General features: G+C 47.5%; 3 protein-coding genes and 1 pseudogene across 3 annotated transcripts; 1 reads left to right on the top strand and 3 right to left on the bottom strand.

The window, feature by feature from the left end:
• Positions 1-2,428: 2,428 nt before the first annotated feature.
• Positions 2,429-5,506, bottom strand: LOC140221241 (uncharacterized; annotated as a pseudogene).
• A 3,796-nt stretch (positions 5,507-9,302) lies between these two features.
• On the bottom strand, positions 9,303-11,838 carry LOC117840509 (NADH dehydrogenase [ubiquinone] 1 alpha subcomplex subunit 13-B). Its single transcript, XM_034721020.2, has 3 exons — positions 11,429-11,838; positions 9,881-9,952; positions 9,303-9,785 (listed from the first exon to the last, which is right to left on the bottom strand). The coding sequence occupies exons 1-3, from the start codon at positions 11,641-11,643 to the stop codon at positions 9,641-9,643; spliced, it is 432 nt and encodes a 143-aa protein (XP_034576911.1). The 5' UTR covers positions 11,644-11,838; the 3' UTR covers positions 9,303-9,640.
• A 2,814-nt stretch (positions 11,839-14,652) lies between these two features.
• LOC117837763 (uncharacterized) lies at positions 14,653-15,948 on the top strand. Its single transcript, XM_034717520.2, has 3 exons — positions 14,653-15,300; positions 15,412-15,444; positions 15,586-15,948. The coding sequence occupies exons 1-3, from the start codon at positions 14,934-14,936 to the stop codon at positions 15,810-15,812; spliced, it is 627 nt and encodes a 208-aa protein (XP_034573411.1). The 5' UTR covers positions 14,653-14,933; the 3' UTR covers positions 15,813-15,948.
• A 177-nt stretch (positions 15,949-16,125) lies between these two features.
• On the bottom strand, positions 16,126-21,359 carry LOC117837762 (probable protein phosphatase 2C BIPP2C1). The gene is made up of 9 exons (XM_034717519.2): positions 20,971-21,359; positions 19,879-20,717; positions 19,036-19,097; positions 18,795-18,864; positions 18,484-18,571; positions 17,070-17,239; positions 16,806-16,949; positions 16,594-16,722; positions 16,126-16,457 (listed from the first exon to the last, which is right to left on the bottom strand). Exons 1-9 carry the CDS (start codon positions 21,077-21,079, stop codon positions 16,290-16,292), a joined length of 1,779 nt encoding a protein of 592 aa, XP_034573410.1. The 5' UTR covers positions 21,080-21,359; the 3' UTR covers positions 16,126-16,289.
• Between the last annotated feature and the right edge of the window lie 659 nt (positions 21,360-22,018).

Here is a 22,018-nt window from a genome sequence, read left to right as displayed (position 1 = left end):
CCCCGCGTGGCCCCTCGCTGCCCGCGCCTTTCCTGGCCGCGTCGCCTGTTCCGCACGCACTTCGGCCGGCGCGGGCCGGGCGGACCAGGGGCCTCGACGGTTGCCGTGCTTTTGGTTTGCGGTTGCATTGCGTGTAGGTGCGCAGGACACGGTTAGGAAGCGTCTTGTGCGATGGACTAGTGCAGTGCAGTGCAGTGTTGTAGGGCTCGTGAGGGATCGCAGCTTTTGGAAACCAGCCAGGGCAGCGCAGTGCGAGCGCGCCTGCTCCGGTCTGATTTGATGGGATGGGAATTGGCAGGCTTGGAATTGGACGAACGGGGGCCGCCACTAACCCTTCGTGCTTTTGGTGGATCGGTGCCAGTCTTTCAAACTGTTTGACCGATCTCCAAGCGTCTATGGCCAGCGAGGTAGACTTGTTGCCAGTAAAATCCAAATGCTCCGTGCCGGGATTCAAATCGTGAAGGGCCCTCGGAACTGAACTATCACGAGCTCTAGTAGTTCTCACTCTTCCAGATCAGTGCATGCTAGCTCTGATAAGACAAAAGGGAGTTACAAGGCAGCGACCAAAATCGGCTGAGTTTATGAAGATCAGAAGATGCACGCCCATGTCCTCCCAGGCTCCCACTGACCATAATTCATCAATGATCCAATGGCCCATCGAAGACTTTTATTTACAAAAAAAGAAGAAGAAGGCCCGTCAAGAACAAATAGTGCTATACTGTTGCCTGGTGGAACATTGATAGAAGTCTTTGGCTCATAAATTTTTCAGTATTTCGCCAGGCATGCATTGAAGAAATTTTGCTGCGTGTGTCTGCATGCCCGCATGCTGCAATGGCTATGCTTCTTCGCTAGACTTTTTGAAAGTGCCATGGCCAGCTAGCAGAGCCGCCCTATGTCAAATTAATTTACATGCAACCAGGCTCTGAAGCAGCTAGGGGAAAAAAAAATTGATAGTAGTAAATCCCATCTGCTCTTGATATAAATTCATGGGGTGCAATATAGTATGGAAGTTACTTTACACTGCAGGGCATTGCATGACCGCTCTGTTGGGAAAAAAAACTTAATTTAGTTACCAGCACTTAAATCCCCTGAGGAGGATCCTGCTGCTCTGCAGCATTGAGCTTCTGTTTCCTCGTGAGGAGGAGAAGCTAGAAGCTGTGCTTGGTGTAGTATACCGTAGCTATCCATTTGCTTCCTTTTCATTTTTCGTGATATTTGGTTCCCATCAACATAGAGCCTTCTTGGATTATGCCATATTGCCATGCAACATTCTATTCCCTATAGCAAAAAGTGGCTGCACGGCGCAATGGCAAGAAGGGTGATAGATCACGCCAAAATGCATAGTTGAAGCAGAATGCATGCCTGGGTTGGTTGGGCATGGACAAGCAGAAGGAAATCATGGCCGCCGGTGCATCAATAATGTTAAGCGCATATAGGTACAGTCCACAAAGAAGGAAACAGCGCGCAAGAGGATGAGCGGATTGCCTATTTGCCTTTGACTAAGAGCAAACTATCCATTTATCCTCTCTTTGGCAAAAAGATTCCTCTCCATATTGAGTTGCTCATTCCAACAGACTATCCATTTCTCACTCTCTAAATTCTAATAGCTAGTTTTCTCTCTGAAAATATATATTCTCCATCCACTCTAAGAGCCTCTCCATTTCACACTACAATAGACTCTCCATTTTAGGCATGGGACCAACATTTGATAAGGCAAACCTACTTGCCAAGTTTGGAGAGTCTGGGTGAGTATTTGGCAAGCCAGATGGGATAGCCATCCGGATAGCAACTCTGTTGAAGCAAACTTTTGCAACAGACTTACCAAATTTTAGCTTGGAGAGTGGGATAACATTCTCTTGGAGATGCTCTAAGGCCGGCCGCAGCGTGCTAGTGATGCCAAAAAAAATCGGAACCCACGAAGGAAAAATAAGCATCACGCCCAAGTGCTGTAGCATGTGAAAAAACCAGCACCGACACTATCTTAAAGGTATAGGTATGGGACAAACACAGAATAAAACAAACACTCTTCTTCCCAACCATCAGTTTCCTTCGCACGAGGAGAAGTCTCGTGACCCTGAAATCCCCTCCGCCTCCTCCCTTTTACGTTTCTTCCTAAGCTCCCCAACTCAAATCCCCATCTCGATCTCGATCTCCCAAGGCAATATTACTAAAGTTCTTACTGCACAGATTGTTTGGATGTCTAGAGATAGGAGAATTAATACGTAGATGGATGAAGCAAAGCACCTTGTGCGATATTAATGTAAAGTAAACAAAAAATACTGAAACAATAAAACTTTTGAGTCTTGACATAACAGATAATGACTTGATTGATATTAGATCTAAACCTGGTACAAATTAAATGCTACAGACTGACAATTATAGAGTGCATACATAGCAGTACAAACATTTGAAAGAAAACTAAATTAGTCTAGGCTTGACCCCCTCCAAAGCGTTGAAATATGTGCTCAATCAAGTCTGCTTTAACATGACGATGCATATCTCTATCCCGGATATCTTCTTCTATTTCTAGAGCCCAGGAAAACCCATGAATTGGCCCATATCCATAATTTAATAATGGTGTGGAGTTACTCGCGTCATATTCATACTCATAGTCATCATCGTAGCAAACTATGAAAGTATCCCTTTCATCCTCCACAATCATGTTGTGTAATATAATACATGCTTACATGATCTCAGCAAGTGATTCAACTTGCCACATACGTGCCGGGCTTCGTAGAATGGCAAAGCGACCTTGCAAAACACCAAATGCACGTTCTATATCTTTTCTTGCTCCCTCTTGGCGTTCTGAAAACAACTTGTTTTTGTCACATTGAGGCAAATGGATTGTTTTCACAAATGTTGCCCACTCTGGATAAATACCATCTGCCAGGTAGTATCCCATGTTGTACTCATTGCCATTGACTGTAAATTGAACATTTGGAGCTCTCCCTTGTATGAACAAATGGGATCTATTAAGGACGTTGATGTCATTGTTTGACCCAGCAACACCAAAAAATGCATGCCATATCCAAAAGTCATGTGAAGCAATAGCTTCCAACATGACGGTGGGTTTAGGGTAATCTCCACGTTTATATTGCCCCTTCCATACCGCCGGACAATTTCTCCATTGCCAATGCATGCAATTCACACTTCCCAGCATGCCTGGAAAACCACGAGCTGAGCCTATATGAAGTAACCTTTGGATGTCTTCTCTAGTTGGCTTTTTTAGGTATGTTGGACCCAAATACTCAATCAAACCTCTATAGAAGGTATTCATGCACTCAATTATTGTGGTTTCACTTTCTGTAGCCTTGCCCTCTCCTTCTCAGCTTCTGCCATCTTGTTGTCAGCGTCAGCTTTGGTTTTTTACTTCAGCATTAACAAGTGTAGCTTTAGCCATTTTCTCAGCAGCAATTGCCTTTCTCAATTGGAGTTCATTGAAATGCTGCACATTCTCATTTGAAATGTTGTCTTCTGAATACACTGGTTTGCCTTTGTCTTTCAGCTGAGCTTTGGCTGCATTTCGCCCTTGTGGTCAACACCTCGCAGCAGGATCTGCTTCTTCACTTTCTTGATTTGAAGAAGTATAAGCTCCTTATGAGTCTAGCCTACTTCTCTTATTCACTATTTCCTCAATTGGGTAAGCTTTACTCCACTTGGGTTGATCCTTTACCGCTCGCCACCAGTGCTCAAGTACAAAGGGTCTTTTTTTCTTGCTAACTTTTTTGTATGCTTCATGAGTTCTTTCCATGACTTATTCATCAGATTCACCACTACCATGCTCTCTTTTTGCCTTGTCATAACATCCATTGAACTTGGTAATAAAAGGGATGGTCTTGTTTCAATAGTTTTTCAACTAATTGGCTGTTCTTCTTTGCTGTTTGGGTGTGTGCAAGTTGTACTCGGCTTCAACATCCTTCCAGTACCTATCTCCTCTTCTGTCAACTGAAAGAACTAGATCATTGGAACACTTCAGCCAAGAACTTGCTAACCAAAGGTTTTCCTCCTTTCCCCAATACACGCGCCCTTTTTTCTTATGGCTTTCTTCAGGGCTGCTCTCACTCTTGTCACTCCAATCTTCTATCTCAACAGGATCTGCAGGTAGTTGATACTCTTGGGATATTGGAGAAACTGAACTAATTGAGCTGGTCTCATCACCTCGTGAATTGCTGCCTCGACTACCATGAAAGAAGGCCATCGATCCAAGTGGAGATGCTTCACCACTGTCATGTAGGATTTGCCCCATATTACCTTGATAAGAACTACCCTGATAGCTGCCTAATGTGGATGGGAAATTTGGGTAGCTTGATTGTGATCCAAAAGGGTTGAAAATGTGTTGGTACTGAGGTCGGAAAATAGGAGGAAATTGTGGAGGTGGATAGTTCATGGGGTATTGGGGTGATGGGAAATGATGTTGTTGACTAATATAATTTTGTGGATTGGAACTTGTGATTGCAAAATTCAACATATTTGTGAAAGAGGAAGAGCTGGTGTTGTCCATGTTTACAAAGGGAGATGAAATTTTTGAATGATGGAGAAGTAGAAATTTGTTTGCTTGTGTGCACCAAATGGAACTTGTATATATAGCCTATTGGCTTAGGTGAAGCAACGGTAAAATGAACGGTTGCATAGGGTAGAGGAGTAACCGTTGTTCAACTGTCACCTGCTTGTACTGTAGAACAATATTTCTCTAATGAGTTGGCACCGACGCAAGTAGATTCTCCACTCTCCATTTTCTCGGCATCACTGAAAGTTAGCATCACCTGTTGTAGTGGTAGGAGTGATGCCCAAATATTCTCTCTCCTCTTTTGGCATCACTCTGGCAACACGTTGTGGAGGGCCTAACTGGGCGCTCGGCGCAGCTCTACGGGCTACGGCTAGTCTTTGATCAGAATGCATGGCAGTAAGGCCTAGTTCTGAGGTGATGAGGTCAGAGTGGGCAACGACCAGTACAACCGCAATAATTGCATTGCCATTCGGTAATTCCATACTAGGTCAAAAGTAAGGGAAGCCTGTAAAAAATAAAAGAACATGGTAAAACTTTGTCAACGCAAAAGTGCCTTTTTGTGTTTTCGTTGAGAAATCGACGGTTAGACAGAATGATTAGGTTAACATTTTGGAAGCAGCAGGTGTCCATGCATAGTTTCATTAGCTTTTGTATCTCAAGATGAGCCAATTTTTTTGTGTGTACATGAATCAGATCAGGTCGATCATGGAACTTCAACCGATTTGAAGATTCAAGCAAGAAACGACAGTGGTGATTGATTGCGTGGCAAAAGGCTAACCAGGCTGCAGCAATACAGGGAGAGCATGTTTGGTTGCTTGACCAAGGCGCTTAGCCTGGCATTGCCAATGCAAAAGGTGCTCCTAAGCTAGGCTTACGTAGTACGCAATTCACGAGCGTTCTCCAATGGCTAGGCTCCGCGAAGCAACATGCTCTGGTTCCCTCACCTCTCCTCAGCTCCACCACCAGCAACGTGAGCCACGGCAATGGTAGTGACCCCATCGAGTCAACTCCTCCATGGCCAGATCACTGATTATGCGAGTGCGGCTGCTTGTCGTGAATCTGAAGGTCCCCACCATCGCTCGCGCACTACTCCGCCACCCCTTCACACACGAGCTCCACGCATCGATCCTCTATTCGGTATCCGCTGCACTTCAGCTTGCCCTCCATGTCCCGCTCTACGACGGCATGCTACACAACAAGCACTCTACAACGATGTTGGAGCTTGATTCGGCCACGCTTGATCTCAAGTCGACAACGCTGGATCTTGGTGGGCCGTGGAGGAAGAGGGAGCAGCAGCAACAGAGCTTGCAGGATGAGCTGGAAGAGATGGCGCCGGATTGATGGCTCGGGCTGTGCTCTCCTTCGTTGCTCGTGCCGGATTGATACGCATCGTCAAACAAATCTGAAGGTGGCGGTAGCAGAAGCGATTTTGGAGCATGCTCGTCCCCATCCCCAATTGCAACAGCAGCGATTGGTGGATGGAAAGAGAGATTAAAAGCTCATCTGATCTTTTCTTTTTATTTTGCTAATGTCTTTCTCCTTGATCGATTAGCCCGGGGTCACTTTCTATATTAGTTCATAGTTTATTTTTCTCTTCACAACTCAGAGAAGATGATGACCTCGAGTCCTCGACAGTGGAGAAGAAGAGAGATGAATGTGATGGTAAGTTCACCTTTAACCAGTGCAAGGTCATTATATCGCACTATGCACTCAAACAAACAGGAGCTTCACAATGCAGGCTATCACAAGCCACCGAATCAAACACAGACAACTTGTATTGATTTAGCATGATGAAAACTACCCTAGCTTAGCAACCAATGCAACCAACCAATCACTACCGACGAGAACAGGTGAGCCGCTGTCAGCTGGTGGGTAGGATAGGCTAGGAGTATTGATTTGTAGCGTCATCAGACAGGACAGCCTATCCTTCAACGCCGTAACATCTCTTGGAATCAAGCCTTTGTGACGATGCTGCGCCTCGAGAGGCAAGACTTGAAGAGGCAGGACCGCAGGAGGCATCGCTAATCCAGTGAAACAAACGAAGCGATTGCGACGGAAGGAGCAAGACCCTACAAAGGAAAACGCAGCTACTCCAACTTGCACGGCGGTCCTGGAAACGTCATATCGTGTTGACCTTGCTCTAGCACTCCACATGCATAGGTTGTGCCGCTGTGGAAACGGTTTAGGAAAGAGGCTGGAGGCAGGCTACACTACACGGAGCATAAGAAGAAACCAATGCAGGACGGCAGCAATGGCCTCAGAGAGGCAGTGGCAGCGACACGAGAAGCCAAGGTGATTAGATAAAAGAGTAATGGCGCGCGGCACTAGATCTGCCAGGGTAAAGGCCGGCCAGAACCCAGAAGAGGCCTTCTTCCTCTTGGTATCCAGGCATCCAGCCATTCCATGGCCATGGCCCATGGACCTAACCAGACATCTCCTCCCAGGTCAAGAAGCCTAGGGGGGCGTTTGGCAGCTTGATCCAGCTCAGCCTGGCCAGCCAAGCCGGGCTCATGGCATACAGAGATTATGTTTGGCAAATTTGCATATGATGAGTTTGGTTCATTTGGAAAAATGTTTGTTAGCCTGCACAAATTGATTGGCTAACCTTGCATCCAATCTAAGGTAGACTTACCACACTCTCACCCGTATCTGTCCGCGCCATCATGGTCGCGCCCGCCACAGCAGCTCGCCCCATCGCGGCTCTGCCCGCCACGTGCGCCGCCGTCGCGGCTCGCCTCCACCCGCGCGCTCGCGCCACCAGTTGCACGCCGCCGCCCGCCGCAGCCGCTTCGGCCACGCGACCTCCGCGACCTCGCCTGGCATGGCCGCCCCCTCCCAGTGTGGTTGCTTCATGTGGTCACAACCCTCGGCCGCCGCTTCCGCTTCGCGTCCGCCGTGTCCGCTTTTCCTCACTGAAAATGTGGTGGATCTACCACCAATAATTCCAACTCTTCCTCTCACTATCGCTCTATTGGCCGGCACAACACAGACCGTGCAAACAATACTCAAATTCAAGCTACCATATAAGCAGCAAATGAATTCTTGGTTGAATTAAAACCTACATTCCTTGTTCGGTAATCCCAATTGTACAAATTGACGAGCAAGAAGGATTTCAAAAAGGGCAAAAGAACACATCACGTCAGCAAAATGAATTAAACGAGCAACAGTAAGAACAAAATCGATCAATTCAAGAAAAAGCAAGTGGCAAGATAGAATTTTTTGCCATAGTGCGACATCTCAGCCTGGGATTGCCTACGAGACTTGATTGAGCGGCAGGAGAGCTTGCGAGCGGATCGTCAATTCCGCCGGTTTCGTCCTCTTCCGCTCCTCCGTCGATTCTGTTGGGTGTGAGGCGCACAACGGCATAGGGAAGCTCGGGTAAGGGCGGCCCATGACGCGGCATCCATTGGCGCGTGCATCGGATAGGGGTGGATGGGGAAACGGCGTCGACGGTCGGGCATGGGGAACAAGGACGGCTACATCAGGTGGGACCTCTAGGGCCGGGACTGACGCCGATGGTGAGGATGGCGCGGTGAAGGAGGCGGTGGACCGGCGGTGGCGCGTGGGGAGCGGCGGCACATTGTGAGCGTGAGGAGAAAAAAATCAAGATTACCTTAACATCTCGCGAGCGCCAGTTTATATTTGCACCGCGTGGAACGATCGATTTTGACGTTCCACACGATGCAGGCTGGAAGGACTCTTTTGCATCGCGATGGCCTAGCCCGGGAGGCCGACGAGGCTCCAAACACAGCTGGTGCAAGCCCAACCTCCATCCGAGGTACCAAACGGACCCCTGGTACTCGACCACGACTCATCTGCCTCTGGATCCGTGCGTCTGTCCGTGTGCCTTCCCTGCTACTTCGACAGCGGCACAGCGCCATGCACGCTGAAGTAAATGTTGGGGGCGCGGGCTCGGCTGCTCCCGCTCGTTCCCTCGTCCTCGCTCGCATCGCATGCTCAACGACTCACGGAGATAACAGAAGCTGCGGGCTGCGGCCGAGGCGGCCGGCATTGTTGCTGACCCACTGCTGCGATGTGCCGACTGCCAAGCCGAGGCGACGCGCCGTTGCACGAGCAGAGCACTTGGTCAACGGTGTGCCGTACGCAGCTCGGCAGGCTAGGGGGCCTAGGCAGGCAGGCAGAGGCACGTCAATTCTTGAGCACAGCGGCCTTTCCATTGGATGCAGATTCTTGGAGCCTGTAGAGACCAACTGTGCAAGGACTGAAGCTGTTGGCTGTAGCTGGCTGTGGTATGTCGCGGCGAAGCGGTGACAGCCTACAGGTACTGACTGTGCTATGCTTTTGTTCTTTGGCACCGTGCGTGTTTGGATGTAGCCTCCTAAACTTAATAAACTTTAGTACCTGTCATATCAGATGTTTGGATACTAATTAGGAGTATTAAATATAGTTTAATTATAAAACTAATTGCACAGATGGAGTCTAATTTGCGAGACGAATCTATTAAGCCTAATTAGTCCAGGATTTGACAATGTGGTGTTACAATAACCATTTACTAATGATGGATTAATTAGGCTTAATAGATTCGTCTCGCGAATTAGTATAGGAATTCTGCAGTTAGTTTTATAATTAGCTCATATTTAATCCTCCTAATTAGCATCCGAACATCCGATGTGATTCTCCTAAAGTTTAGCACCTCGTCGAGTTAGCGTCCAACCCCAGGTCAATCGTGAGATGCCGAAAGGCAACCACGATGCTACGCATCAACTATTAAGGGCCTAAAGTTCACAAAAGGTCCACCGAGATTTATAATGTGATAAGGCAATGGCTACTCATGTGAAGCACGCAGGTAACATCTTTGTATTTCAAACTTTCTCGAATAAAATGGTTTCCATGTTTATGCATGACTACAGAAAGAGGAAACACCGGGGACTGTCACGACACATCACAGCAAGGAAATGATGTTTACATAAACGTCCAAGCATAGTTCAAAATTTAGAAGACAGGGAAGTCTGCTTGATATGTCCAATTATTAACCAGCCAACTTTCATACAGCACAACAAATACAGAGGTGTTTAAAGAGCTGATCCTTGGTAAAAATTTGAAAGTAACCAGGTTTAGAAGCCTTATTCATGTCCTCATGACATGATGCCATTTCCAGTGCCGAGCAGGCCCTTACCAAACCTCAGGGCGGAGTTCACCAGTAGCCGGAGGCATCCATTTCCCAGAGTTGTACACGCTCTCGCCAACCTTCCATCCTGGGACATCTTTCATGATCCTAGCCTCCTCCTCAAGATACTTCTTCCACTCTTTGACAAATCTACAATAGTATCATGGACCATGGACCTCAAGTGTTATGTGAATGCCAGAGAAAATATTACACCGATGAAAATGACAGACAGCATTGAGTAGTACCTTTCATCCTCTTCAGCTTGGAGCATCGGCAGTATAGCACTACGGGCAGCAATTTTCTCTTCTTTGAGTGCACTGCATGAACAATTTAACCCCATGAAGCTAAAAGACTGATGAACCTCAAGACAAATATAACATGGATGTGAAAAATCAAATGAACTAACAGGCCATATTGAGAACGTAATGCTAGTGAAGCTAAAACACAAACGCATCATGGATGCAAAAATCACACAACTACTAGTAAATACAGCAAAGAAATTACAAGCATGCTGAGGTAAAACTTGAATAGCAGAATAATTTAGCATCACGTCATATCATATATCTAAGCCAGTTCGCATGCTTAGAAGTAAATACACAGAAAAAAAAATTCAAGAAACATAACAGAAGGAAGAAATATGTGGTGGGCTATTAGAACTTGGCGTCCTAAAATTTGCCCATTAAAGAAAACTACTGGGGAAAGGGTACGATAATCATGCAATAATCACATCAATTACAAATCCATTTTCAGGTCTTTCAGAAAAGAACATATCCATTTTCACAATTGAATACTAATGTCAAATGGCAGCAGAATAAATTTAGGAGTTAGGCCTACCAAGCTAAGCTATTGCTGCCTCTGAAACCTAAATTGCGTGTGAATATGCTGGTGGCCTGTGGCCAATGTAATTTATGGCCTTTTGAGCTATCGAATACTCAAAAGAAGGGAAACTCTACATTTCAACCTTAAACTCTGGCATCCCTCAATTTTTTCAACCCTAAACTTTGGAACAGACTGATTAGCAAAACCTCTTAACAATCAAATATGTCTACTTTACCCCCACCCCCAAACACCGCCACCAATCACATATAAAACCTAGAGTGCTTTTGTTCAACTCGACACTGATGTGACAATGATACATGTGGTTTTTAGCTGACTTGGAGGCCAAATGCTAAGTTTTAGGATCTGGATAGTATTTAGAACGAATATCTAACTTTGAAGGTATCAGAATTTAAGGTTAAAAATTAAACTGATGTGGGTTCAAGGATGCAGTCAGACTTAACAAATTTGTATGGATTTGTCACTGATCAATTTGAAGCCATCATTCTCATTCTGCAATTCACCTCTACTTCCATAGCTAAACAATTTTAGTACATGAGCAGATGATATCCAAGACAGTCTAGCGACTAAATCGCAATCTTGATCATTTTTCTTCTGTTAAGTACGTATTTGTATACATCGTGCAACCAAGAAGCTGCATTGTTGCAGCAAGAAGATGCATTGTTACCGCAAGTTTCAGAACCCTCAGTACCCATATGAACAACTGCTGATTGAAAACTACCTGACTCTTAACTTAGACAGACAGCTAAAGTACAATGATCTGGTTCCACTGAAATTAGCCAACTAGTAGTAGTTTGAATAGAGTGATATTACATCAGCTACAGACTAATTCAACAACATATCAATTAGAATGCGATACATCGATTTGTATACGAACCATCGTTAATCCATTTCCGAGGTTAATGATAAGCGCGATGTAAGAGGCGGCCACCTAAATGGGCTGAGTGCGCACTTACCGGCGGACCTTGTTCCCCTGGCCGACCTGGTACATGCCATACGCGAAGGCGCCGAAGGCGGTGAGGAAGATGGCGGTGGCGCTGGGCCCCGAGGTGGGGATCCGGCGCGCGTAGCGCACGGGCGCGAACCCGCCCGGCGGCGGGCCGTCCTGCACCAGCGGCATCTCCTTGACGCTGGCCATCCCCGGCTTGTTCCGCACCCAAGCCTCCGTCATCTTCGCTTCCCGATCCGGACGCCGGGCCGCCCGCCTGCAGATCTGGAGCTCCCCGCGGAGATCAAGAGAGCGCGGCAGTCGCTAGGGTTAGCGGAGGGTGGGAGAGGAGACGAGGATGCGTTGTGAATTGGGGGCACTTGGCTGGACCGCTGGTGGAGGAATTCAGGAATCGGCGAATCGCCTCAGGGACTCCTCACTCCCGTTAGCGAGAGACTCATCAATTTCAGAGGTCTACAGGGTCTTTTCGCAAGAGTGCATTTAGGCCTGGTTTTGAGGCCCACTGGCCCAGTAGAAGGCCAGATCCTGAATGGGCTATTGGGCTTAACGTAAGTGCATTCTGCATTTCGTCTGTCTGTTCCTGACTTCTAATATTTTTTCTAGAATACACACGAGAGCTGTGTATCATCCCATTCCATAAGAGATAAGTTGTAACATCTTATTGCCTCGTTATTTCGAATCACGGTAACCCAATCAAATACACACGTGTTTGCCATTCAATATACACTCTGCCACTTAAGCATCCATAGGGGATTAGTCCTGCAGATCTTAAGATTAATTTGTAGCACGACTCGCAAACAAACTAATAGTATAGTGTCAACTCTAAACTTTTTCTAGAGTTTACTACTTTCTTTTTCTGCAACTTATCAATGTCTATTAATATGATCCATCATTGGCAGGAGAATACGTGAAATTGTATCTAAGGAAAACGCTAGCTTAAGGATTCTTGTGGATGTATATTTACTGGGATTATGGAGCAAATCTCTGCACCCGTAAGCAATATTTTTTTCTAAAAAGTCTCAACGGAATATGAAAGGAAACTGCGGAGAGCAACAAACCCACCTTTTTTTAAAAAAAATACAGTATATAATACTCCGTAGGAAACATAAAGTTTATTTTAGAAAACACAAATGTTTATTTTAGACTAGCCCCGCGAGAGCAACAATCCAAGGCGCCGTTCTGACCTAACCCTGCCAGCCTCGCCGTAGCCGCCATGCCTAGGCGGCTGCAGAAGAGCGGCGCCGTCCTGGCGTTGGTGCTCTGCGCCGCGGCCACCGTAGTAGAATCAAGTAAGTTAACCGTGCGTTGCATTAGGAGGTTCCCATCGAACAGTATCGTGTGTTCTTTGTTTCAGATTCCATCATCAATCTGAAGACTTCTACTTCGTTAGTTTGTTTATTTACGTACATATATGCGTGCTAAGTTTGTCCCCGTTGCTGCAGATGCTTTCACCTTCCCGTTGTATTCCGCCACAAGGGCGTTCCACCATCGCCGCGCCGTGTCGGGCGAGGCCGCGGCCGCGGCCGCTCAGCCCACCGCTGCCCCGTCGATCTCGCCCGTGCAACAACCGGTGTCCGCGCCGGGCGCGCAGCCGCCTTCTAGCCCCGTCGTGGCGCCCGTGCCGTCAGTCACGCCACGGCCTGCTCCGGCTCCGCTGATGCCCGTCGCCGCGGCACCCGCGCCGATGAAGCCGGTGCATTCCCCCGTCACGGCACCCGCGCCCTCGCCCGCAGTTCCAGCCCCGCTGCCGCCGCCGACGCCAGGTACGAGCGCAACACCGTCGTGATCGATGCACTTGTTCGCCGTGCACCGCGTAAGATTGGGGCGGGCTCGGTTGGTTGGGCTCGCCAGGGCCCGTGGGCTCATCTTGTACCGAAGAATTGGTCCAATATGGCCCATTAAGTTTTTATCTTTTGCATTTTCTAAGCCCTTCTTCTTAATACTGAAAAATTAAGTCGCACTCTGAATTTCTGATTCGTAACTCTGATGCTTAACAATCTGTTCGTGCAGCTCCAGCAGCAGGAACCCCCGTAATTCCATCTCCAAAGCCACCTGGTAAGCCGTGACCTTAACTTTGTGTCAGTGTAGTTTGCATTTGTGGCTTGCCAGATCGCATACGGAACTGAACTGGAAATCAGCAGTGGCTTAAGGCTAACGCGTCGCGCCATTGTGCCGTGCAGCTCCAGCTCCAGTGATCGCGTCACCACCGAATCCAAGTCCAGCTCCGACGGTGGCCACACCTCCATCCGCCCAGGACTCTGCGCCACCCACGGACATGCTTGCTTCCGGTGCCGCCGGCCTAGCTGCCTCCACGGGAGCCGTGCTGGTAACTGCCGTCGCCGCCATCGCTCTATGTTAGGCATTTCCCATTTCTTCCGCTCCATCAGCGGCAATATCATGGCTTCAAATTAGTGTGAGTCTGCATTGCTGTTAAGCAGATCCAGCTGAACACTACGGAACCATTAAATTTGCGAACATCTTGTTCACTTTTTGTGGCTATATGACATTGAATTTAGTCTGTTTTGTATGGTTCTGGAGTGCTTGACTTTTATACCGGCGACGTGTCGTGTTTGGCTGATAGTGACGTGAGCAATTCGACGCGGCGGCGTAAGCAGACATCAGGCCGAGTCGGTCGTTGGGTTCAGACTCGCACGAAAAGGAGAAGGTTCTCAAAAAAGGAGAAGGTTTTTTGAGGCGGGCGTGCGCCACACCTTGTGTGAACTTTGCTTTGGCGTGGCCGTGCTTTTTGGTCCCAACCGCGGGCCACGGCTCGTGGTGGATTCCATTGCCCGTGCCGTCGTGCGCGCGCTCTTTCCTTCTCCCATTCCATGCCGCCCACCATTAATCTTTCCAAAAAGTAGCTAGCCCACTTCCTTATCGCCTGGTGTCCTCCGCTTCGCTCGCTCAACTAGCTGGGTTGGGTGGTCAAGAGAGAGAGTTCTTGCCATAATCCCGTGGAATCGATCATGATCCCTTTTGAAAGCGGGAAAAATTCTCAATCCGCTCGGTCCGTTCGCTATCTCAAAGCCACAGCCGCAGCAGGGCACGTCATCATTTCAGGCGCACCGCCGCTCGGGAAAAAAGCGATAGGCTAGCCGCAGCCGCCCTTCACTTTGTTTAATCGCCAGCCCGATCATGCAACGCAACACTCGTCAGCGATCCAACTATCCATCTTCCATCACAGCCACTTGATAGAGCCTGCGACCACCAAAACGGCTCGTAGACTACCGTGTGCGAACGCCAAGTGGTGTGCCACTACCCGTGGTGCTACCACCTCTTGTTTTCTGTCAGCGGGGAGACACCAACCGAACTCCCCACTAGTGCCGTGTGCTGACCGCTGAAGCGGCCGTGGCAGTCCGTCTCCACATAAACCCGTGCACTTCCTCATTTCCCAACGCCACATTCCGCGAACCGGACCGAATCCCGCTAGTGCCAGTACTACTACAAGTAGCGCTATCGACCGCTAGTCTCGCATCTACACAGCACAAGCACGACGCCGGCAGAATCGGACAATGGCGGCCGTGGCTAGGACGACGACGGCCATGTCCATCCTCGCGCTCGCGGCGCTATTAGCCACCACCACCGTCCGCGTCGATGGCGCCACGGCGGCCGCGCCGGCGCCGGCGCCGGCCGCGGACTGCACGGACGCGCTGCTGAGCCTGGCGGGGTGCCTGAGCTACGTGCAGGAGGGGAGCACGGTGGCGACGCCCGACCCGACCTGCTGCTCGGGGCTCAAGGACGTGGTGCGCAACGAGGTGGCCTGCCTCTGCCAGGTGTTCCAGGGCGGCCAGAACCTCGGCATCTCCCTCAACATGACCAAGGCCCTGCAGCTGCCCGCCGCGTGCAAGGTCAAGACGCCGCCCGTCAGCAAGTGCCACGGTACGTCCTGGTGCTGTTTCTTGCCTCTGCAATCGTGGAGCTGTGCGTCCCGATGCCTTGGTGCGATCGTCTGACTAACGGATGATCTCGTTCTCGCTGTTGCCAATGCAGTTGCTGTTCCTGGTGTGCCCAGCGCGTCTCCAGGTACGTTTGGTTACTGAAGCAAATTTAGCATCCTTTGCAGCTTATGAGAGGGAATTTACTTCATGCCTAGAAGGCTAGAAAGAATTCCAAGAACTTTGCCTTTGTGTTTCAGACGACTGACAAACTTTCACGCTGTTTCAGTTCCGGCTCCATCTGCCGGAGCTGCCCCATTCTTCGGGCAGTCGCCGCCGTCAGCAACCCCTTCGGAATCACCGGCACCGGCAGGAACCGGGAGCGACTCCAACACTCCAGCTGCAGCTCCCTCCCCAGCGCGTTCTGGCGCGGCCAGCCTCTCGGCATCAACGGCACAGACCACCTTGGCTGCATCAGCTGTTGCCGCGACTCTGCTTGTGTACCGTGTTTTGTGAGCTGGGCTTACCTGTCATGTTCATTAGTCCGTGCACTCGTCTTACCCCTCTGTCTGACCACAGATGAGAAGCGTATAGCCCATTAGCCCCTGTACCGAGATGTATCTTGTGAAAATTCCCGTTCCGTTTTGCGCCACTTTTGAACGTGCATTGTTCGTGGATTTCATTGCTACGCACAATAAATCAATAACGTTACAAGTGACGAATGGGTTTCCTCCTGCCGTACTCTAGACAGAAGCCGAAGCGCATCAAATCGCACGAGCACAAAGTTCACTGAACGGTCCGCGACTTACTGGGGTCGTGCTCAAAGAGATACGGATACAACCTTAGTAGTATGTATATAACTGTATACACGTTTGGCTTAACGTAAGCCAGGGCTGTGCTCATGACGCACAAAATGCTCATGGGCATTAGCCAGCGAGTGCAGCTGTAGCAAAAACACGGAGCTGCACTGAACTTTGAGTGCTTGTTTATAGTTTAAACTTCAGATTTCCGAACAATAGATACAACGACCGTTACATCATCCAGCTTGCCCCCGGAGTAACCCAAGTACCCAGCTGCAAGGGCTGCGTCCGAAAATGGGCTACTTCCAAATCCACACCGCCCCACTTCCTTTGCTCTAGCAACCAGGATCTCAGCAATCTCCTGCAATGTTTCGTAACACGGTTCGTGTCAGAGGATCATTCTTGCCTATCAGTGTTCTTCTATGAGGGCTGTTCATTAGGTTCTGTTCTGTAGCATAAAGAAAATGCTCATTTGGTTTTGCGCAATGAGTACTGACCGTGGGCTTGAGATCGGCTTGTAATGATTTGGCGACAATGCCAGCTACTTCTTCCTCGTAGACATTGTCGAAGAGACCATCTGTTGCTGTTACAATGACATCACCTTCTCCCAGATCGATCGTGTATTTCTGCAAGTTAAGAACAGCCTAAGTACAAAATTCTGATAAAGCTTACAATAGGAAATCAATATCAGCAGAGTGTGGAAGGGCACCTGTACAAGTTTTAAAGGGTCATCACCCTTTTCAATTTGCAACGGGAAATTGAAACCATAAGTCATCGGGTTTGATTTTTTGTAGACCTCTCCATTCCTTATCACAAGGAAGCCAGAATCTCCAATATTCGATGCATGAAGGACCTGCGATATCAATGAGTTCATGAACACCAAGTAGTTCTGAGAACACTACGTATAGAATCAACCATCAGTAGATATGAAAAAATAGGGGGCCTGAGTCTTAAGCTCAACCAAAGAACATACCTGTCCATCAAAGTGAGCAACTAAAACAGTGGAAGAACCAGGGGACCGTGCTTCATCTGCAGCCTTTGCAAGAACTTCCTCAGTTCTCATCCCTGGAGCTCCTTGAGTCTCTATTACAATCTTTTTGCAACCATCCATAAGTTCTCTCGCATAAAGTCCAGCATTGATCCCTGAGACGAAAATTCCATCAACAATTATAAGTGTCACACATTATGAGATGAAAAATCAAATTCATAGGTGCTTCGAACTAATGGACCTAAAGATAAGGAACACAATTGGTAGAAATGATCATTGGATTTCATTCAGAGGCACCAACAACACACATGGACTCTAACGACCGGGTGCTCCTTTGGAACGTGTCCAGTACATATATGAAATACGACAAGCAATAGGTGTCTATACAAAATACCTTAGTGCCTGCATGCAATCTTTTTTCTTTTAGTTAATGCCAGGCTAAATTGTATTCAGGTCTAGGCTTGTAAAGTTCCTTTAGTTTCCAATCTGACTACAGAACTTCATTTCATTTTTTAAACTGGAGAACAGGTAAAGTTGCATTTGGTCCTGTTGCCATGTTTACCTCCCATGATTTTGTCCAGTTTGTGTGGCAACTGGTAATACAATGTTTATCTAGCACAACCTATTTGTCATTGACCTAACCCGCATTCGGCTTAGTTACCGGCAGATTGGATGTCAACTTTACCCATAACTCTCAAGCAATAACAAATTCAACTGCCAACTGCTATAGATTTGTCAATTTGGCATCTTACTATACTACAGTACCCATGTCACTTATTTCTAGTGTCTTGAAACATTTGATAGGAACAGAAGGAATGTAACTATCATCATTTAGGTTTATAGTCAGTATCTCGTCCCTATCACCTTTGATCATGGACATCCCATGCTTACGTCATGAACATTTCATCCTTGCTCCAGTAATTGCAACCAGGTCTGTTGCAGTGCATTGTCCTGAACTTACCGCATGATGTTTAGATCCCCAAATCTTAATTTTAATTGTTATGCAAACATTCCGCATCCCATTAAGAGCAATCTCAAAAAGTCTTAATATTAGACATGGAATATTATTCACACGATTGTAAGGCAATACTCATTAAGATTTAAAGCATTCACTATAGTCAACAAACATGTTTCTCATTTCCCTTGCCCTCGTGCGGTTCCAAATTACTGTTGATGCCAAGTGACCAGCTTTTAACCGTAAATACACCCAGTGTGAAAGAAAAGGGCACAGACTTGTGTTCAGCATCTGGGAATGGTAATGAATGCCCCTATGCCAGTAAAGAATCACTTCTCAAAAGCAAGTATGGTACAACTTAAGAAACAAGGCATGGAGTGAAAATTCACATGCTGGGGATGGACTTGAGCACAGAGCCACAGTGGAGAAAAAAAAATTGTTTACCTTCAAATGACCACTGACCAACTCCATCTGCCACGCCAAACCAGCCGTCACTAGCTATAAAATATGCATCTTCACCACCTGTCGATACCTGGAAAATTTAACAGGTATGAAATCAAGAGAAATATTCAAAGAGCAAGAAATGAGCCAGAAGCAAAAGAAAGCCATGTGCAGCATCCTTTTTTGTTTAAAAACAGTGACTGCACTATTATCAGCATGGCAACCTAGTATCTTTTGTTTTGTCTTGGAATAAAGAAGCACATGCAAATTAAATACAAAAATCATCCCAAATAATTTAATCCTGGATGCAGTACCTTTGAAGGATGTGGTAACATTGCTGCACCTGAAGCCAGCACAAGTGTTGATTCCGATACTGAAGTCATCCTGTGACAAATTGAACATTGAAATGATATGCTTAAATCTTTTAATTTTCCACAATTCACCAAGGAATGTGTGAAAACATCATCAAAGTTATGTGTGAAAACAAACCAAAGCTATACGACAGCTTATGTTGTAAAACTACTTATTACTTAAAGTAATAAAGAAAAATAATACCTCTCAGAGTTCTTCACTCCTGATGTGTTGTTTTCTCTGTTCACCTTGCAGATTGCTTGATCCTACAAGGGAAAAGAAGAGACATACACATCATTCACTAACCTCAGAATTTCGACCGTCTCTGTCCTCCGATGAGTATATTAATATAACAGCACAAGCCAGGTTTAAAGAACCATCTACATTTTTCCGGAAAGGTAACCCATTTTGAAATAAGCACATGCCACCAGATTATAATTGTGCATGGATGCATCCAGGTCACAATGGATGCCAATCCCAGTGTCTCACTTCACTATATGCATTGTCCCAACTCTCAAGAAAGTAAGTATAAAAGTGGTCCCTTACTAGGACATATATAGCCTTATAAAAAAAGAAAGATAAATCAGCTACTGACTATAACTGATCCAGAATCTCTATAAATGAGCAGAGTACTGGATTAAAACAGATCCTCACAAAAACAGAATGCTGTGACATAAGTGAATTGCATAAGAAAATAGGATGCACACTGAATGCACGGCAAGTCTGCAACTCATTGCTCCTCAATCCTCGTCATAGATGAGGTGCTGACTCATAGATAAATTTTAAAAATGCATCACGGGAAAGATAAATGACCAATACACTTTATTAAGAATTCAACTATCTTGAGAGAAGAATTTCTACCCATAGTAGCTTAACTCTATAGCTAGCTTTTATGATTCCATGCCAGGAACTTGGCAAATCAAAATTAACACTTCAGATGAAGTGCTAATGGAACTACAAAGGAAAAGCATCAACAAAGTCCTAGGAAATATAGCAACGTTGACAAGTAGCACCTAGTTCCTACAGGAGTTTGCTAGAAACACATACCAATTGAGGGATATGGGCTCCGTATCCTGCATCTTGTTCCTCTATACTAGAACCACTCGACTCTGTCTCGACGTCAGTATCAGAATCCTGTGTGGTTGAGCCGTCCGAAGCCTCAGAGTCATCCAAACTCATCTCCATCCTGTCCACTCCGTCACACACAGTAGAACCATTTGAGGCCTCACGTTCCCCAAAATTCGTCTCTATTCCCTCCACTCTTTCATTGCACAAGATACCAGCCATCTCTGTGGACTCCTGGGCATCATCACCATCAACAGGCAATTCCAATTCCCCTCCGGCAAGGCCATTTCTACCATCCACAGCATCATTCGGCCGAACTACAAGTCCAGAACTCAAATTCCCATTGGGGAACCCCACAGCCATAGGGGTCCCTGTAGGTACTTCCTGCACCTCTTGTTCACATCCTTGGGCGCCACTGGCCTCAGGCACAGACCCCTCCACGAGAGAGTAACCACCAATCGACCTAGTGCCATCAAAACTTGAACTGGCATCTGATGGGGACACCTCAACCAGTGAAATCCCATCCACTTCACCAGCTTCATCAGAGCCAAAACCAGTACCATCCGACTTCCGGCCATGGCGTCCCACCACTGGATCCCCTAATCTGACATCCAAAACACCAGGTTCCGCCAATTCGAGCTCGGCGCCATTCTCTGAGCACAAAACCTCCACGTCTTCGGCATCACCGACGGCAGGGCCTCCGGACGTATCACCACTCACAGCCTGGCTCCCGGAACCGGTCGAATTTGACCCCGTCAACTCCGCTGCAACGGCGCCTTTGTCTTCGAAACCCGGAACACCCGGCGCCTCCTCTGCACAGCCTGCACCCAGAGCAGACCAAGCCAAATCGAATCATGAAACGAAGAAGTAAACAAAAGTTAGCAGCAAAAATCATCAGCGAGCAGTCAAACAGACGGCGGTTGCTATTCCGTTCAACCGCCACGGCAGCGGGGATTATTGGTCTTCCGTTTACCGACCACGGCACGGGTTGGGCGTTCCATTCACCACCAACCGCGCAAAGCCAGAGAACAGCGTCGAGCGGGAAGCCGTTGCGGCGGAAGAGGAGGACCTTACCGGTGTCAGGTGAGCACTCCGCGGCGCGGCGGGGAGCGGTGGAGTCGCCTGGGGGAGAAGAACCGGGTCGGAAGTCGAGGACGCCGGCGGCCGCAGGGACCTCGTCCATGGCTTGCTCCTTGCTGCGCGCAAGGCGACCGCGACGGCGCGGAAGGCCGGATCGGGAGCTCGGGCGGGCGGTGGAACCGAAGGGTTGGATTTGGGGAACAGCAGCAGCAGCAGGCCAGGGGGAATGGCGGCGAGACCGATGGGGAAGAGGAAGGAGGGAGGGCGTGGGGGGAGGATTAATGTGGAGGGAACGGAGCAGCTTGTGTCTGAGGTTTTGAGGCGGCGGGCTGCGCTGTGGCCGCTCGGGCGGCGTCGTTTTCTATGGAGCTTCGCCTCGGTGCAGAGGTGGGGTTTCCGGACATTTCCTCGGGATATCGGGATATCTATATTTGCTTTGGTCACTTTACGACAAAGGGCCTCCGAGAAGATTGTATTTGGCGGATAGGGGCGGTTCTCTGCCTGCTGGTGCCACCGAGTCACCGAATGGGTTTGCTTCTAGATGGTTTTGCTTTGCTGTTTCTAGGGTGGATGTGGTTTATTTCGAGCGTTAACGATCGGTTTTTATGGAGAGAACATCCTGCCTCTTAGCTCTTACCTATTTATATATTTATATATGTCATTCATATGAAGTCGCAAATTATGTATAAGTACGATGAAGAATTCTTTTAAAAATGTAACATCTCTAAGTGCATAATTTTTCTGAAGCTCTGAAGCTCTATCTATCACAATTGATGGACGTAATAATTCAATAAGATATTTAATTCTGACCACACTCTAAATCGTATAGCCTTGTCAAAAATAGCGAATGCTCTAAGTTATAAATGAATGGTTGTGATGGAAAGAAGTAAAATTAAGAAGTTGACGGTAGAATATCTAAGCTTGCATCAAACTCTACGATACCTGATTATCATCTAGTATGTTTTTGAAAGATTCAATATTTTTTATTTACATCAAAAAATGATCACTAACCATTGCGCTTATTTCTATTTGAACTTCGTAG

The sequence above is a fragment of the Setaria viridis genome, chromosome 9, assembly GCF_005286985.2.
Source record: "Setaria viridis chromosome 9, Setaria_viridis_v4.0, whole genome shotgun sequence".
Classification (NCBI taxonomy): Eukaryota; Viridiplantae; Streptophyta; class Magnoliopsida; order Poales; family Poaceae; genus Setaria; species Setaria viridis.
Note: the sequence above shows the minus strand (reverse complement) of the source record. Positions and strands in the feature narration are given on the sequence as shown.

What these genes read in the sequence shown, in the direction of transcription:
- LOC117840509 (XM_034721020.2), bottom strand. Translation starts at nt 11,643, where the DNA reads ATGACGGAGGCTTGGGTGCGGAACAAGCCGGGGATGGCCAGCGTCAAG. An exon ending in CAGGGGAACAAGGTCCGCCG is followed by an intron (nt 9,953 to 11,428) that starts GTAAGTGCGCAC and finishes TTGTTCATGCAG; the next exon opens with TGCACTCAAAGAAGAGAAAA. An exon ending in CAAGCTGAAGAGGATGAAAG is followed by an intron (nt 9,786 to 9,880) that starts GTACTACTCAAT and finishes ATACTATTGTAG; the next exon opens with ATTTGTCAAAGAGTGGAAGA.
- LOC117837763 (XM_034717520.2), top strand. Translation starts at nt 14,934, where the DNA reads ATGGCGGCCGTGGCTAGGACGACGACGGCCATGTCCATCCTCGCGCTC. An exon ending in GCCCGTCAGCAAGTGCCACG is followed by an intron (nt 15,301 to 15,411) that starts GTACGTCCTGGT and finishes TTGCCAATGCAG; the next exon opens with TTGCTGTTCCTGGTGTGCCC. An exon ending in TGTGCCCAGCGCGTCTCCAG is followed by an intron (nt 15,445 to 15,585) that starts GTACGTTTGGTT and finishes ACGCTGTTTCAG; the next exon opens with TTCCGGCTCCATCTGCCGGA.
- LOC117837762 (XM_034717519.2), bottom strand. Translation starts at nt 21,079, where the DNA reads ATGGACGAGGTCCCTGCGGCCGCCGGCGTCCTCGACTTCCGACCCGGT. An exon ending in GGAGTGCTCACCTGACACCG is followed by an intron (nt 20,718 to 20,970) that starts GTAAGGTCCTCC and finishes CTCTGGGTGCAG; the next exon opens with GCTGTGCAGAGGAGGCGCCG. An exon ending in AAGCCGATCTCAAGCCCACG is followed by an intron (nt 16,458 to 16,593) that starts GTCAGTACTCAT and finishes GAAACATTGCAG; the next exon opens with GAGATTGCTGAGATCCTGGT.